Source organism: Oncorhynchus mykiss, chromosome 22 (genome assembly GCF_013265735.2).
Source record: "Oncorhynchus mykiss isolate Arlee chromosome 22, USDA_OmykA_1.1, whole genome shotgun sequence".
Lineage (NCBI taxonomy): Eukaryota > Metazoa > Chordata > Actinopteri > Salmoniformes > Salmonidae > Oncorhynchus > Oncorhynchus mykiss.
The window spans coordinates 37937101-37953776 of NC_048586.1; the positions used below are offsets into that span (position 1 = coordinate 37937101).

Genomic DNA, 16676 nt, shown 5'->3' on the forward strand with positions numbered 1-16676 from the left:
CTCCATGTGTGTGTCTCTCTCCGTGTGTGTGTCTCTCCATGTTTGTGTCTCTCTCCATGTGTGTGTCTCTCTCCGTGTGTGTGTGTCTCCATGTGTGTGTCTCTCTCCGTGTGTGTGTCTCTCCATGTGTGTCTCTCTCCATGTGTGTGTCTCTCTGATTGTGTCTCTCTCTGTGTTTCTCTCTCTGATTGTGTGTCTCTCTCTGTGTGTGTCTCTCCGTGTGTGTGTCTCTCTCCGTGTGTGTGTCTCTCTCCGTGTGTGTGTCCCTCCATGTGTGTGTGTGTGTGTGTGTGTGTGTGTGCATGTGTCTCCGTACCTCCACAGCCAGGTTGAGCAGGTGTTTGACCACAGCGATCTGACCGTTAGAAGCGGCCGTGTGTAGTGGGGTGTAACCCCGCTTGTCCTTACAGCTGACCTCTGCCCCCTGGCTGACAAGCAGACACACTACATCCAGATGTCCTGCAGGGGGCGCATCAGAGCATCATCACACTCACTGTAGAATCAATCAAGTTATCTTACAAGAAAGTAACTGTTCAAAACCATGTTTCTATCAAATGTTCAGCAACACGAGTAGTGAAGAGAAATCCTAGAAGAGAGCAACCAATGTTGTTTGGCTCAGTTCTCTGACTAGTAGGTGACTCAGTGATTTCTGAAAACATTTTCTTTCGTGAAATGGAAATAATGATATGAATGCCTAAGGCAGACTTGGCACAGACACTATTTAATGTCTACATGTCTCACCCAAAAAGTCACCCGGGGATTGGCGCGGCCATCTTTCTTAATGTCTACATCTCACCCATATAAGTCACCCGGGGAAGGGCGCGGCCATCTTTCTTAATGTCTACATCTCACCCATATCAGTCACTCGGGGAAGGGCGCGGCCATCTTTCTTAATGTCTACATCTCACCCATATAAGTCACCCAGTGCAGGGCGCGGCCATCTTTCTTAATGTCTACATGTCTCACCCATATCAGTCACTCGGGGAAGGGCGCGGCCATCTTTCTTAATGTCTACATCTCACCCATATAAGTCACCCAGTGCAGGGCGCGGCCATCTTTCTTAATGTCTACATGTCTCACCCATATCAGTCACTCGGGGAAGGGCGCGGCCATCTTTCTTAATGTCTACATGTCTCACCCATATAAGTCACCCGGTGCAGGGCGCGGCCATCTTTCTTAATGTCTACATGTCTCACCCATATCAGACACCCGGGGAAGGGCGCGGCCATCTTTCTTAATGTCTACATCTCACCCATATAAGTCAACCGGTGCAGGGCACAGCCATCTTTCTTAATGTCTACATGTCTCACCCATATAAGTCACTCGGGGAAGGGCGCGGCCATCTTTCTTAATGTCTACATCTCACCCATATAAGTCACCCGGGGAAGGGCGCAGCCATCTTTCTTAATGTCTACATCTCACCCACATAAGTCAACCGGTGCAGGGCACAGCCATCTTTCTTAATGTCTACATGTCTCACCCATATAAGTCACTCGGGGAAGGGCGCGGCCATCTTTCTTAATGTCTACATGTCTCACCCATATAAGACACCCGGGGAAGGGCGCGGCCATCTTTCTTAATGTCTACATCTCACCCATATAAGTCACCCGGGGAAGGGCGCAGCCATCTTTCTTAATGTCTACATCTCACCCATATAAGACACCCGGGGAAGGGCGCAGCCATCTTTCTTAATGTCTACATCTCACCCATATAAGACACCCGGGGAAGGGCGCAGCCATCTTTCTTAATGTCTACATCTCACCCATATAAGCCGCCCAGTGCAACGCACGGCCATCTTTCTTAATGTCTACATCTCACCCATATAAGCCGCCCAGTGCAGGGCACAGCCATCTTTCTTAATGTCTACATCTCACCCATATAAGCCGCCCAGTGCAACGCGCGGCCATCTTTCTTAATGTCTACATCTCACCCATATAAGCCGCCCAGTGCAACGCGCGGCCATCTTTCTTAATGTCTACATCTCACCCATATAAGCCGCCCAGTGCAACGCGCGGCCATCTTTCTTAATGTCTACATCTCACCCATATAAGCCGCCCAGTGCAGGGCGCAGCCATCTTTCTTAATGTCTACATCTCACCCATATAAGCCGCCCAGTGCAACGCGCGGCCATCTTTCTTATCGAAGGCATTGATGTTGGCTCCCTTAGCCAGCAGCAGGTTAACCATCTGAAATAGAGGGAAGAAAGAGAGAGAGTATGTGAGCGGTGTGTGTCAGTCTCAGCAGGCAGCCAGTGGTGACTCAGGTGTGTGTGTGCGTGTGCATGCGTCCCTCGTAGGGGCCAAGCGTGGGCGAGGCTCTTTATGTAAGCATTCTAAATACTGACTAGTGTTTAAGCAAAAACAACCATTATTCCAGTATATGCCTGTATGACTTTACCTCTACCACCTATCATGACGCTTGTGTGGGAGTGTTATTTCTGGACACAACAATATTTTAATACAATTGTTGTCACTCACTAGTGAGCCTAGGTGATAGTATCACTAGGGGTATATTTGGGACTGAGCATGTGAGGGTTGGGGTAAATTGCATTTCCAATTTGGAATTAGAATTTCAGTTCACTTCCTGAATTGGGCCTGGGGCTAACTGACTATACGTACGGACGTGAATAAGAGATGTGAATAAGAGATGTGAATAAGAGATGTGAAAAGAGACCCCGCCGCCTACAGTACCTCGGTGTGCCCGTTGAGGGCGGCGTGATGCAGGGCGGTGCGCCCCCCGCGGTCCGACACGTTGACGCTGCTCAGCAGCGGGATGATGACCTCAGCGCAGCGCAGGGCCTTGTTGGCAGCGGCAACGTGAAGCGGCGTCTGCCAGTTCTTATCCCGCGCGTTCACATCAGCAGAGTGACGGATCAGCACACGAACCGCCTCCTGAAGAGCAGAGTGTGTTAGAACAGCAGGAGAGTAGAGACTGTGTGTGTGTGTGTGTGTGTGTGTGTGTGTGTGTGTGTGTGTGTGTGTGTGTGTGTGTGTGTGTGTGTGTGTGTGTGTGTGTGTGTGTGTGTTTGTGTGTGTGTGTGTTTGTAGGAGACGTGTGTTAACAGCATAGACAGAAGAACATGTATACAGGAAATGCCTCTGAACACTCATGAATGTACAGGTAACTGCCAAAATAAAGGAAACACCAACATACAGAGTCTTAGTAGGGCGCTGGGCCACGAGCCGCCAGATCAGTTTCAATGCACCTTTGGTCTAGATTATACTAGTCTCTGGAACTCTATTGGAGGGATGCGACACCATTCTTCCACCAGAATTACATCATTTGGTTTTGTTGATGGTGGTGGAAAACTCTGTCTCAGGCACCGCTCCAGAATCTCCCATAAGTGTTCAATTGGGTTGAGATCTGGTGACTGAGACATCCATGGCATATGGTTTACATCGTTTCATGCTCATCAAACCATTCAGTGACCTTGTTCCCTGTGGATCGGGGATTGTCATCCACTCCCATCAGGATAAAAATAATTCACCATAGGTTGAAGGTCCCTCAGAATGTATTTATTGGCCTTTACCTTGCCCTCTAACGGGTTAAGTAGATTACATTAGAGTTTAGATTAGATTGAGTTTATTAGTCACATGCACAGGGATGCAGATATAACTGCAGGGTACAGTGAAAATCTTATGCTCCGGACTCCAACAGTGCTGGTCAAAATATGGATAGTAACAACAACAATAATAATAATAATCAATCATAACAACAATAACAATAATAATAATAACAATAATACATAAATAATAATAATAACAATAATAATAATTACAATAATAATAACAATAATAACACTTAAACAACACAATCTAACTCCAAGTCAATCACACTTCTGTGAAATCAAACTGTCCACTTAGGAAGCAACACTGATTGACAATACATTTCACATGCTGTTGTGCAAATGGAATAGACAACAGGTGGAAATTATAGGCAATTAGCAAGACACCCCCAATGAAGGAGTGGTTCTGCAGGTGGTGACCACAGACCACTTCTCAGTTCCTATGCTTCCTGGCTGATGTTTTGGTCACTTTTGAATGCTGGCAGTGCTTTCACTCTAGTGGTAGCATGAGAGTCTACAACCCACACAAGTGGCTCAGGTAGTGCAGCTCATCCAGGATGGCACATCAATGCGAGCTGTGGCAAGAAGGTTTGCTGTGTCTGTCAGCGTAGTGTCCAGAGCATGGAGGCGCTACCGGGAGACAGGGCAGTACATCAGGAGACGTGGAGGAGGCCGTAGGAGGGCAACAACCCAGCAGCAGGACCGCTACCTCCGCCTTTGTGCAAGGAGGAGCAAGAGGAGCACTGCCAGAGCCCTGCAAAATGACCTCCAGCAGGCCACAAATGGCCTAGTGGCTATTCAGCAGCCTGATGGTCTGAGGGTAGAAGCTATTGGCCAGTATTCCAGTTATCGCCCTGATGCTCCTGTATTGCCCGCATCTGAGTGAAGGAAGCGGGGAGAACAGGTCAACCTCTGGTTTCCTGAGGTTCCTGATGATCTTCTTGACCTTCTTGCAACACCTGGTGTTGTAGGTGTTCTGGAGGGCAGGCAGTGTGCACCCAATTGATGAGCTCGGCTGAGCGCACCATCCTCTCTAGCACCTTGTGGTCCGCGGCGGTGGAGTTGCCTTATCAGGCTGTGATGCAGTCTGACAGTATGCTCTCGATGGTACTCTATAGAACACTGTGAAGTCCCTCTGGGACAGGACAAATTTCTTCAGCATCCTTAGGTTGACGAGTCGCTGACGTGCCTTCTTCACCATGGTGTCTGTGTGGTTTGACCATTTCAGCTTCTCGGAGATGTGCATGCTGATAATCTTGACGTTTTTGACTGTCTCCACAGCGGCCCCGTTGATGAGGATGCCGGAGCGCCCAGCCTACCTCCTCCCTGTAGGCCGTCTTGTCGTTGTTGGTAATCAGACCAACAACGATAATATGTCAGAATATAAACAGCGTAGTTATTCACTGGGCAAGGCAAACACACAAGCTAAACATCAGTATGGAGACAAAGTGGAGTCGTAATTCAAGGGCTGAGACACGAGAAGAATGTGGCAGGGAGTACAGGAAATCACGGACTACAAAAGGAAAACCAGCCACGTCGCCGAGACGGACGTCTTGTTACCGGACAGGCTAAACACCTTCTTTGCACGCTTTGAGGATAACACAGTGCCACCGACGCGGCCCGCTACCAAGGACTGTGGGCTCTCCTCCTCTGTGGCCGATGTGAGTAAAACATTTAAACATGTTAACCCTCGCAAGGCTGCCGGCCCAGACTTCATCCCCAGCCGCGTCCTCAGAGCATGCACAGACCAGCTGGCTGGTGTGTTTAATGGCATAGTAAATCGCTCCCTATCCCAGTCTGCTGTCCCCACATGTATCAAGATGGCCACAATTGTTCCTGTACCCAAGAGGGCAAAGGCAACTGAACTAAATTACTATCTCCCCATAGCACTCACTTCTGTCATCATGAAGTGCTTTGAGAGAGGCTTGTTAAGGATCATATCACCTCAACCTTACCTGACACCCTAGACCCACTTCAATTTGCTTACCGCCCCAATAGATCCACAGACGATGCCATCGCCATCACTCTGCACACTGTCCTATCCCATCTGGACAAGAGGAATACCTGTGTAAGAATGTTGTTTATTGACTATAGCTCAGCATTGTAACTAACTGAGTCAGGTTTGTAGGCCTCCTTGCTCGCACACGCCTTTTCAGTTCTACCTACAAATGTTCTATAGGATATAGGTCAGGGCTTTGTGATGGCCACTCCAATACTTTGTTGTCCTTGAGCCATTTTGCCACAACTTTGGAAGTATGCTTGGGGTCATTGTCCATTTGGAAGACCCATTTGCAACCAAGCTTTAACTTCATGACTGATGTCTTGAGATGTTGCTTCAATATATCCACATAATTTTTCCGCCTCATGATGCCATCTATTTTATGAAGTGCACCAGTCCCTCCTGCAGCAAAGCACCCCCACAACATGATGCTGCCACCCCCGTGCTTCACGGTTGGGATGGTGTTCTTCGGCTTTCAAGCGTCCCCCTTATTTCCTCCAAACATAATGATGGTCATTATGGCCGAACAGTTCTATTTTTGTTTCATCAGACCAGAGGACAATTCTCCAAAAAGTACGATCTTTGTCCCCATGCGCAGTTGCAAACCGGAGTCTGGCTTTTTTATGGCGGTTTTGGAGTAGTGGCTTCTTCCTTGCTGAGCGGCCATTCAGGTTATGTCGATATAGGACTCGTTTTACTGTGGATATAGATACTGTACCTGTTCCCTCCAGCATCTTCACAAGGTCCTTTGCTGTTGTTCTGGGACTGATTTGCACTTTTTGCACCAAAGTACATTCACCTCTAGGAGACTGAGCGGGTCTCCTTCCTGAGCAGTATGACGGCTGCGTGGTCCCATGGTGTTTACACTTGCGTACTATTGTTTGTACAGATGAACGTGATACCAGGCATTTGAAATTGCTCCCAAGGATGAACCAGACTTGTGGAGGTCTACAATTTTCGGTACATCTCCAATTGACTCAAATTATGTCAATTAGCCTATCAGAAGCTTCTAAAGCCATTACATAATTTTATGGAATTTTCCAAGCTGTTTAAAGGCACAGTCACTTAGTGTATGTAAACTTCTGACCCACTGGAATTGTCATTCAGTGAATTATAAGTGAAATAATCTGTCTGTAAAAAATGTTTGGAAATGTTTGGAAAAAATGTTTAGATGTCCTATCTGACTTGCCAAAACTCTAGTTTGTTAACAAGAAATTTGTGGAGTGGTTTTAATGACTACAACCTAAGTGTAAGTAAATTTCCCACTTCAACTGTACATCGATGGGACCGCAGTGGAGAAGGTGGAAAACTTCAAGTTCCTTGGCATACACATCACTGACAAACTGAAATGGACCACCCACACAGACAGTGTGGTGAAGAAGGTGCAACAGAGGCTCCTCAGGAGCCTAAAGAAATGTAGCTTTCCACCTAAAACCCTCACAAACTTTTACAGATGCACAATTGAAAACATCCTGTCGGGCTGTATCACAGCCTGGTACGGCAACTGCACCGCCCGCAACCACAAATCTCTCCGGATGGTGGTACGGTCTACCCAACGAATTACGGGGGGCAATCTACCCGCCCTACAGGACACCAACAACACCCGATGTCACAGGAAGGCCAAAAAGATCATCAAGGACATCTACCACAGAGCCACTGCTTGTTCACCCTGCTATCATCCAGAAGGCGAGGTCAGTACAGGTGCATCAAAGCTGGGACCGAGAGACTGAAAAACAGCTTCTATCTCAAGGCCATCAGACTGTTAAACAGCCATCACTTGCACATTAGAGGCTGCTGCCTATAGGCATAGACTAGAAATCACTGGCCACTTTAAGGAATTTACAGATCTGGTATTACTCATCTCATATGTATATACTGTTTTCTATACTATTCTACCGTATCTTAGTCTGTTCCACTCTGACATCGCTAGTCCATATGTATATAGTCTTAATTCATTCCTACTTAGGTTTGTGTGTATTGGGTATATGTTGTGTAATTTGTTAGATATTACTTGTTAGATATTACTGCACTGTCGGAGCTAGAAGCACAAGCATTTTGCTACACCCGCAATAACATCTGCTAAACACGGGTATGTGACCAATACAATTTGATTTGATTTGACCTACTACTGTGGTGTCGTCAGCAAACTTGATGATGGAGTTGGAACTGTGTGAAGCCACGCAGTCATGGGAGTACGGGAGGGGACTGAGGACGCACCCTTCTGGGTCCCCCTTGTTGAGAATCAGTGTTGAGGAGGTAAAGTTGCCTAACTTCACCACCTGGGGGTGGTCCATCAGGAAGTCCACGACCCAGCTGCAAAGGGAGGAGTTCAGTCCCAGGGCCGTGAGCTTTGTGGTGAGCTTAGAGGGCACTATGGTATTGAAGGTTGAGCTGTAGGCGATGAACAGCATCGTCACAAATGCATTCCTCTTGTCCAGGTGGGTGAGGGTAGCTTGCAGTGCAATGGCAATTGCGTCACCTGTGGATCTGTCAGGGCGGTAGGCAAATTGGAGAGAGTTGAGTGTCTCAGGGAGGGAGGAGGTGAATTGGAGAGGGTTGAGTGTGTCAGGGAGCAAGGAGGTGAATTGGAGAGGGTTGAGTGTGTCAGGGAGGGAGGAGGTGAATTGGAGAGGGTTGAGTGTGTCAGGGAGGGAGGAGGTGAATTGGAGAGGGTTGAGTGTGTCAGGGAGCAAGGAGGTGAATTGGAGAGGGTTGAGTGTGTCAGGGAGGGAGGAGGTGATGTGGTCTTTGACTAGACTCTCGAAGCACTTCATCATGACGGAGGTGAGTGCTTCGGGACGGTAGTCATTCAGTTCAGTTACTTTCCCTTTCTTGGGCACGGGGATGATAGTGGACATCTTGAAGCAGGTGGAGGTAGCGGTCTGAGCTAGAGGGAGATTGAAAATGAATGTCTTCCCTTCAGTACGTCCTCCATGGAGACCGTAAGCACCTAGCCCACGTTGTCCTCTGGGGCTCTCCTCGCCAGCTCCTCGGGAGCTAAACCATTCCAGGAAAATGAATCCCATACAATAACAGAGCTGCCAGAACCCTCATTTACTCTGGTGTTTCCATTATTTTTGCCAGTTACCTTTACATACCTTTCTCAACAGAGAAGGACATATTCAACAACTAGAGACATTCAATAAACATATGCATTCATTTATAGACATATACTGAGATGCACATATTCTAAGTTCATACACAGGCACACACATTAGTGAGTGAGTCGATCCTAAGCTACCCTAGATTGAATCCAGGGGACTGACACAAGGTATTGTGTTGGCTGTGTTGACAGATTGCTATGACTCTGTTATGGGTCTGGTTTCTATGCTGTGTGCTACTGCTAATGCATTCCTAACTGACTGGCACACAGAGCAGAGAGTGGTGGACGATGGTCAGATTGGTGATTATAGCTAAGTGTGCAGTCCTCTCCGCTCAGCTCCTCTCCGCTCAGCTCCTCTCCGCTCAGCTCCTCTCTACTCAGCTCCTCTCCTCTCCACTCAGCTCCTCTCCTCTCTGCTCCTCTCCACTCAGCTCCTCTCCTCTCACTCCTCTCCACTCAGTTCCTCTCCTCTCCGCTCCTCTCCACTCAGCTCAGTTCCTCTCCACTCAGCTCCTCTCCACTCAGCTCCTCTCCACTCCTCTCAGCTCAGCTCCTCTCTTCTCAGCTCCTCTCCTCTCCGCTCCTCTCCACTCAGCTCCTCTCCTCTCAGCTCCACTCCTCTCCGCTCAGCTCCTCTCAGCTCAGCTCCTCTCTTCTCTGCTCCTCTCCACTCAGCTCCTCTCCTCTCACTCCTCTCCACTCAGTTCCTCTCCTCTCCGCTCCTCTCCACTCAGCTCAGTTCCTCTCCACTCAGCTCCTCTCCACTCAGCTCCTCTCCACTCCTCTCAGCTCAGCTCCTCTCCTCTCAGCTCCGCTCCTCTCCGCTCAGCTCCTCTCCTCTCAGCTCCTCTCCTCTCAGCTCCTCTCCTCTCAGCTCCTCTCCTCTCAGCTCCTCTCCTCTCCTCTCAGCTCCTCTCCTCTCCGCTCAGCTCCTCTCCACTCAGCTCCTCTCAGCTCCACTCCTCTCCGCTCAGCTCCTCTCAGCTCAGCTCCTCTCCGCTCCTCTGCTCTGCTCTCCTGTCCTGTCATGTCCTCTCCTCTCCACCACAGATCCTGCTGTTCTTTTTAGGCTGTTTAGCTTCTTACCGCCTGTGTCTCAGCATGGGTCCCTAAGAATGTGTCGCCATGCTGTTTGCTGCCTGTCACTGTGTGTGGTGTGTGTGTGTGTGTGTGTGTGTGTGTGTGTGTGTGTGTGTGTGTGTGTGTGTGTGTGTGTGTGTGTGTGTGTGTGTGTGTGTGCGTGCGTGTGTGTGTGTCAGGGCCACAGTACGCTCACGCATGAGTAGATCCTGTGCAATGTGTGTGTGTGTGTGTGTGTGTGTGTGTGTGTGTGTGTCCACTGACCCACCTCACTACAGGATGCCACCGCACGGTGGAGAGGGGTGAGCCACATACTGTCTTTGGCGTTGACCCGTGCCCCTAGAGAGAGATAGAAAGGGATAGATAGATAGATAGATAGAGAGAGAGAGAGAGAGAGAGAGAGAGAGAGAGAGAGAGAGAGAGAGAGAGAGAGAGAGAGAGAGAGAGAGAGAGAGAGAGAGAGAGAGAGAGAGAGAGAGAGAGAGAGAGAGAGAGAGAGAGAGAGAGAGAGAGAGAGAGAGAGAGAGAGATCTCATCCTTAGCTCTGGCATCTTCCCCAATATTTGGAACCAAGGACTGATCACCCCAATCCACAAAAGTGGAGACACATTTGACCCCAATAACTACCGTGGTATATGCGTCAACAGTAACCTTGGGAAAATCCTCTGCATTATCATTAACAGCAGACTCGTACATTTCCTCAATGAAAACAATGTACTGAGCAAATGTCAAATTGGCTTTTTACCAAATTACCGTACAACAGACCATGTATTCACCCTGCACACCCTAATTGACAACCAAACAAACCAAAACAAAGGCAAAGTCTTCTCATGCTTTGTTGATTTCAAAAAAGCCTTCGACTCAATTTGGCATGAGGGTCTGCTATACAAACTGATGGAAAGTGGTGTTGGGGGTAAAACATACGACATTATAAAATCCATGTTTACAAACAACAAGTGTGCGGTTAAAATTGGCAAAAAACACACATTTCTTCACACAGGGTCGTGGGGTGAGACAGGGATGCAGCTTAAGCCCCACCCTCTTCAACATATTTTTCAACGAATTGGCACGGGCACTAGAAAAGTCTGAAGCACCCGGCCTCACCCTACTAGAATCCGAAGTCAAATGTCTGCTGTTTGCTGATGATCTGGTGCTTCTGTCACCAACCAAGGAGGGCCTACAGCAGCACCTAGATCTTATGCACAGATTCTGTCAGACCTGGGCCCTAACAGTAAATCTCAGTAAGACCAAAATAATGGTGTTCCAAAAAAGGTCCAGTCACCAGGACCACAAATACAAATTCCATCTAGACACTGTTGCCCTAGAGCACACAAAAAACTATACATACCTTGGCCTAAACATCAGCGCCACAGGTAACTTCCACAAAGCTGTGAACGATCTGAGAGACAAGGCAAGAAGGGCATTCTATGCCATCAAAAGGAACATAAATTTCAACATACCAATTAGGATTTGGCTAAAAATACTTGAATCAGTCATAGAGCCCATTGCCCTTTATGGTTGTGAGGTCTGGGGTCCGCTCACCAACCAAGACTTCACAAAATGGGACAAACACCAAATTGAGACTCTGCACGCAAAATTCTGCAAAAATATCCTCCTTGTACAACGTAGAACACCAAATAATGCATGCAGAGCAGAATTAGGCCGATACCCACTAATTATCAAAATCCAGAAAAGAGACGTTAAATTCTATAACCACCGAAAAGGAAGTGATTTCCAAACCTTCCATAACAAAGCCATCACCTACAGAGAGGTGAACCTAGAGAAGAGTCCCCTAAGCAAGCTGGTCCTGGGGCTCTGTTCACAAACACAAACACACCCTACAGAGCCCCAGGACAACAGCACAATTAGACCCAACCAAATCATGAGAAAACAAAAAGATAATTACTTGACATATTGGAAAGAATTAACAAAAAAACAGAGCAAACTAGAATGCTATTTGGCCCTACACAGAGAGTACACAGCGGCAGAATACCTGACCACTGTGACTGACCCAAACTTAAGGAAAGCTTTGACTATGTACAGACTCAGTGAGCATAGCCTTGCTATTGAGAAAGGCCGCCGTAGGCAGACCTGGCACTCAAGAGAAGACAGGCTATGTGCACACTGCCCACAAAATGAGGTGGAAACTGAGCTGCACTTCCTAACCTCCTGCCCAATGTATGACCATATTAGAGAGACATATTTCCTTCAGATTACACAGATCCACAAAGAATTCGAAAACAAATCCAATTTTGGAAAACTCCCATATCTACTGGGTGAAATTCCAGTGTGCCATCACAGCAGCAAGATTTGTGACCTGTTGCCACGAGAAAAGGGCAACCAGTGAAGAACAAACACCATTGTAAATACAACCCATATTTATGCTTATTTATTTTATCTTGTGTCCTTTAACCATTTGTACATTGTTAAAACACCGTATATATATAATATGACATTTGTAATGTCTTTATTGTTTTGAAACTTCTGTATGTGTAATGTTTATTGTTCATTTTTATTTCACTTTATATATTATCTACCTCACCTGCTTTGGCAATGTTAACACATGTTTCCCATGCCAATAAAGCAATTGAATTGAGAGAGCGACAGAGAGAGAGAGACAAACAGACAGACAGAGAGACAGAGACAGAGACAGACAGAGACAGAGACAGACAGACAGACAGACAGACAGACAGACAGACAGACAGATAGATAGATAGATAGATAGATAGATAGATAGATAGATAGATAGATAGATAGATAGATAGATAGATAGATAGATAGATAGATAGATAGATAGATAGATAGATATCATCTGGCATTAGCAGGGAGGTAGTGAGAGTAAAAAGACACATTGTCCAAGCAATCTGTGATAAAAGCTACTTTCTACTATCTATTTAAACTGCATTGTGTTATTATAGCTAAGGCTGTAAAGCAGGGGGATAGAGTGTGAGGAGAAAGATGGGGGGGTTGGTTTACCGGAGAGGATAAGAAGCTCAGTGATCTCAGCATCACCCAGGAAGGCTGCAGCATGGAGCGGGGTGCGCTTCTCTGCATCCTGACAGAGAGAGAGAGAGTTACAGGCAGCCTTCGTAGGGTTACGCTATATATTTGATATGTGTGTGTGTGTGCATCATCCAGGAGCACGGGTACTTTTCAATTTAAACCAACTGAAGTCAGATTATTTTAGGCAAGAGGCAACCGAGTTATACAGAGTTATAATAAGAGCCCAACCCAACCCCACTGAACTAAAATATAAATGAAACATGTAAAGTGATGGTCCCATGTTTCATGAGCTGAAATAAAAGATCCTAGACATGTTTCATATGCACAAAAAGCTTATTTCTCTCAAACTTTGTGCACAAATTTGTTTGCATCCCTGTTAGTGTGCATTTCTCATTTGCCAAGATAATCCATCGCCCTGACATTTCAGGAAGCTGATTAATATCAGGAAGCTGATTAAACAGCATGATCATCCCGAGTGGCACAGTGTTCTAAGGCACTGCATCTCAGAGCTAGAGGCGTCACTACAGACACCCTGGTTCGATTCCAGGCTGTATCACAACCGGCCTTGATTGGGAGTCCCATAGGGCGGTGCACAATTGGCCCAGCGTTGTCTGGGTTTGGCCGGTGTAGGCCGTCATTGTAAATAAGAATTTGTTCGTAACTGACTTGCCTAGTTCAATAAAAGGTAAATAATTGTTTTATTTTTTATAATGATTACACAGTTGCACCTTGTGCTGGGGCAATAAAAGGCAACTTTAAAATGTGCAGTTTTGTCACACAACACAATGCCACAGATGTCTCAAGGGAGGGTGCAATTGACATGTTGACTGCAGGAATGTCCACCAGAGCTGTTGCCAGATCATTGAATGTTCATTTCTCTACCATAAGCCACCTCCAACATCGTTTTAGAGAATTTGACAGTAGATCCAACTGGCCTCACAACCGCAGACCATGTTTATGGCGTTGTGTGGGCGAGCGGTTTGCTGATGTCAACGTTGTGAACAGAGTGCCCCATTGTGGCTGTGGGGCTATGGTATGGGCAGGCATAAGCTACGGACAGCGACCACAATTGCATTATATCGATGGCAATTTAAATGCACAGAAATACCGTGATGAGATCCTGAGGCCTATTATGAGGCCCATTTTTAAGGTATCTGTGACCAACATATCTGTATTCCCTGTCTTTTGAAATCCATAGATTAAGGCCTAATTAATTTATTTAAATTGACTGATTTCCTCATATGAACTGTAACTCAGTAAAATCTTTGTTCAGTATACAATGGCGAGGGAAACACTGCCAGAGGCCATTAATAGGACAGTTAGCTTGGAATGGACACAGAGCTGGCCAGGCAGAGAAGAGGATCTAACAGTCAGCATCCTATGGGATGAGCTAAGCCTATGGGTACTGGCTGTGTTACAGCGCTGTGCCAAAACATCCATTGTCCCTGTGGCCACTTGCCAGTTAGCACACAAAACAACCCCTCAAATCCATCTGGCCCAGCCCTCCACTGACTCTCAAACAAAAAACACATGTAAACTGGACAAAGACAAAGTTTTCATAGTAGTGCTTCTTATAGCAGCCAACAGCCCATAGAAGAGACTAAACACCCAGGAAAGAGAATGAGGGTTGGGACCAGCATATGTCCTGTCCTGCTGGAGCAGCTAACAATATCCTTGTGCTGTTGTAAATAAATACTGGTTGGACCTTTTTCCCATACTGACCCCTGGCCCACACAGGAAGTGCACAGAGAGAGGAAATAGTAGGACTGTTTTATTCAGCATTTCCTCTGATCTGGAGCATGGAAGTATGTGAATGGAACATGTCTGGTGGTCTTACCAGAGCGTTGATGTCTTCCGATTTGTAGATGAGCATGCGTATCTCCTCAGGGTCTCCATTGAAGACGGCCTGGACCAGAGGAGGCTGAGGAGGAGACAGAGAGAAGAGAAAGGGTCAGAACCTTGGGGTCGTTCCCTAATCCTCCTCTATAGATCCAAGGTCGTTCCCTAATCCTCCTCTATAGATCCAAGGTCGTTCACTAATCCTCCTCTATAGATCCAAGGTGGTTCCCTAATCCTCCTCTATAGATCCAAGGTGGTTCCCTAATCCTCCTCTATAGATCCAAGGTGGTTCCCTAATCCTCCTCTATAGATCCAAGGTGGTTCCCTAATCCTCCTCTATAGATCCAAGGTGGTTCCCTAATCCTACATAATAGAACAACAAAGGAAACCTTCATTGCTCTCAGATGACAATGAAATGTCAGCACAAGTGGATACATGTCTCAAACACGAGCAGGGCTAATGCAAGTCTCCCTAAACACTAGAGGTCAACCGATTAATCGGAATGGCCGATTAATTAGGGCCGATTTCAAGTCTTCATAACAATCGGAAATCTGTAATTTTGGACGCCGATTTTGCCGTTTTTTTTTTTTACACCTTTATTTAACCTTTATTTAACCTTTATTTAACGAGGCTAGTCTGTTAAGAACACATTCTTATTTATAATGACGGCCTAGGAACAGTGGGTTAACTGCCTTGTTCAGGGGCAGAACGACAGATTTTTACCTTGTCAGCTCGGGGATTCAATCTTGCAACCTTACAGTTAACTAGTCCAACGCTCTAACCACCTGCCTCATTGCACTCCACGAGGAGACTGCCTGTTACGTAAATGCAGTAAGCCATGGTAAGTTGCTAGCTAGCATTAAACTTATCTTTTAAAAAACAATCAATCAATCATAATTACTAGTTATAACTACACATGGTTGATGATATTACTATTATTTATCTAGCGTGTCCTGCGTTACATATAATCGATGCAGTGTGCATTCGCGAAAAAGGACTGTCGTTGCTCCAATGTGTACCTAACCATAAACATCAATGCCGTTTAAATCAATACACAGAAGTATATATTTTTAAACCTGCATATTTAGCTAAAAGAAATCCAGGTCAGCAGGCAATATTAACCAGGTGAAATTGTGTCACTTCTCTTGCGTTCATTGCACGCAGAGTCAGGGTATATGCAACAGTTTGGGCCGCCTGGCTCATTGCGAACTAATTTGCCAGAATTGTATGTAATTATGACATAACATTGAAGGTTGTGCAATGTAACAGGAATATTTAGACTAATGGATGCCACCTGTTAGATAAAATACGGAACGGTTCCGTATTTCACTGAAAGAATAAATGTTTTGTTTTCGAGATGATAGTTTCCGGATTCAACCTTATTAATGACCAAAGGCTCGTATTTCTGTGTGTTATTATGTTCTAATTAAGTCTATGATTTGATAGAGCAGTCTGACTGAGCGATGGTGGGCACCAGCAGGCTCGTAAGCATTCATTCAAACAGCACTTTCGTGCGTTTTGCCAGCAGCTCTGCTGTTTATGAATTGAAGCCTATCAACTCCCGAGATTAGGCTGGTGTAACCGATGTGAAATGGCTAGCTAGTTAGCGGGGTGCACGCTAATAGCGTTTCAAATGTCACTCGCTCTAAGACTTGGAGTTGTTGTTCCCCTTGCTCTGCATGGGTAACGCTGCTTCTAGGGTGGCTGTTGTCGATGTGTTCCTGGTTCGAGCCCAGGTAGGAGCGAGGAGAGGGACGGAAGCTATACTGTTGCACTGGCAATACTAAAGTGCCTATAAGAACATCCAATAGTCAAAGGTATATGAAATACAAATGGTATAGAGAGAAATAGTCCTATAATTCCTAGAATAACTACAACCTAAAACTTCTTACCTTGGAATATTGAAGACTCATGTTAAAAGGAACCACCAGCTTTCATATGTTCTCATGTTCTGAGCAAGGAACTTAAACGTTAGCTTTCTTACATGGCACATATTGCACTTTTACTTTCTTCTCCAACACTTTGTTTTTGCATTATTTAAACCAAATTGAACATGTTTCATTATTTATTTGAGGAAAAATGTATTT

General features: G+C 46.1%; 1 protein-coding gene across 5 annotated transcripts in view; it reads right to left on the minus strand.

The window, feature by feature from the left end:
• LOC110502141 (serine/threonine-protein phosphatase 6 regulatory ankyrin repeat subunit B) overlaps positions 1–16676 on the minus strand; it is a 64138-nt gene that overhangs the window by 33953 nt on the left and 13509 nt on the right. For 4 of the 5 annotated variants that reach the window (XR_005038831.1, XM_036959259.1, XM_036959258.1 and 1 more), the window contains exons 2-7: positions 14588–14671; positions 12724–12802; positions 10016–10086; positions 2691–2891; positions 2099–2186; positions 317–459 (exon numbers count right to left, since the gene is read on the minus strand). Coding sequence is in view for 4 of the 5 variants with exons in the window: in XM_036959259.1 (XP_036815154.1) it covers positions 317–459; positions 2099–2186; positions 2691–2891; positions 10016–10086; positions 12724–12802; positions 14588–14671 (666 nt within the window). In the remaining variant the exon portion in view is untranslated. Of the gene's footprint in view, positions 1–316; positions 460–1874; positions 2069–2098; positions 2187–2690; positions 2892–10015; positions 10087–12723; positions 12803–14587; positions 14672–16676 lie in introns of those variants that run through there. The other variant, XM_036959262.1, reaches the window with a different exon arrangement.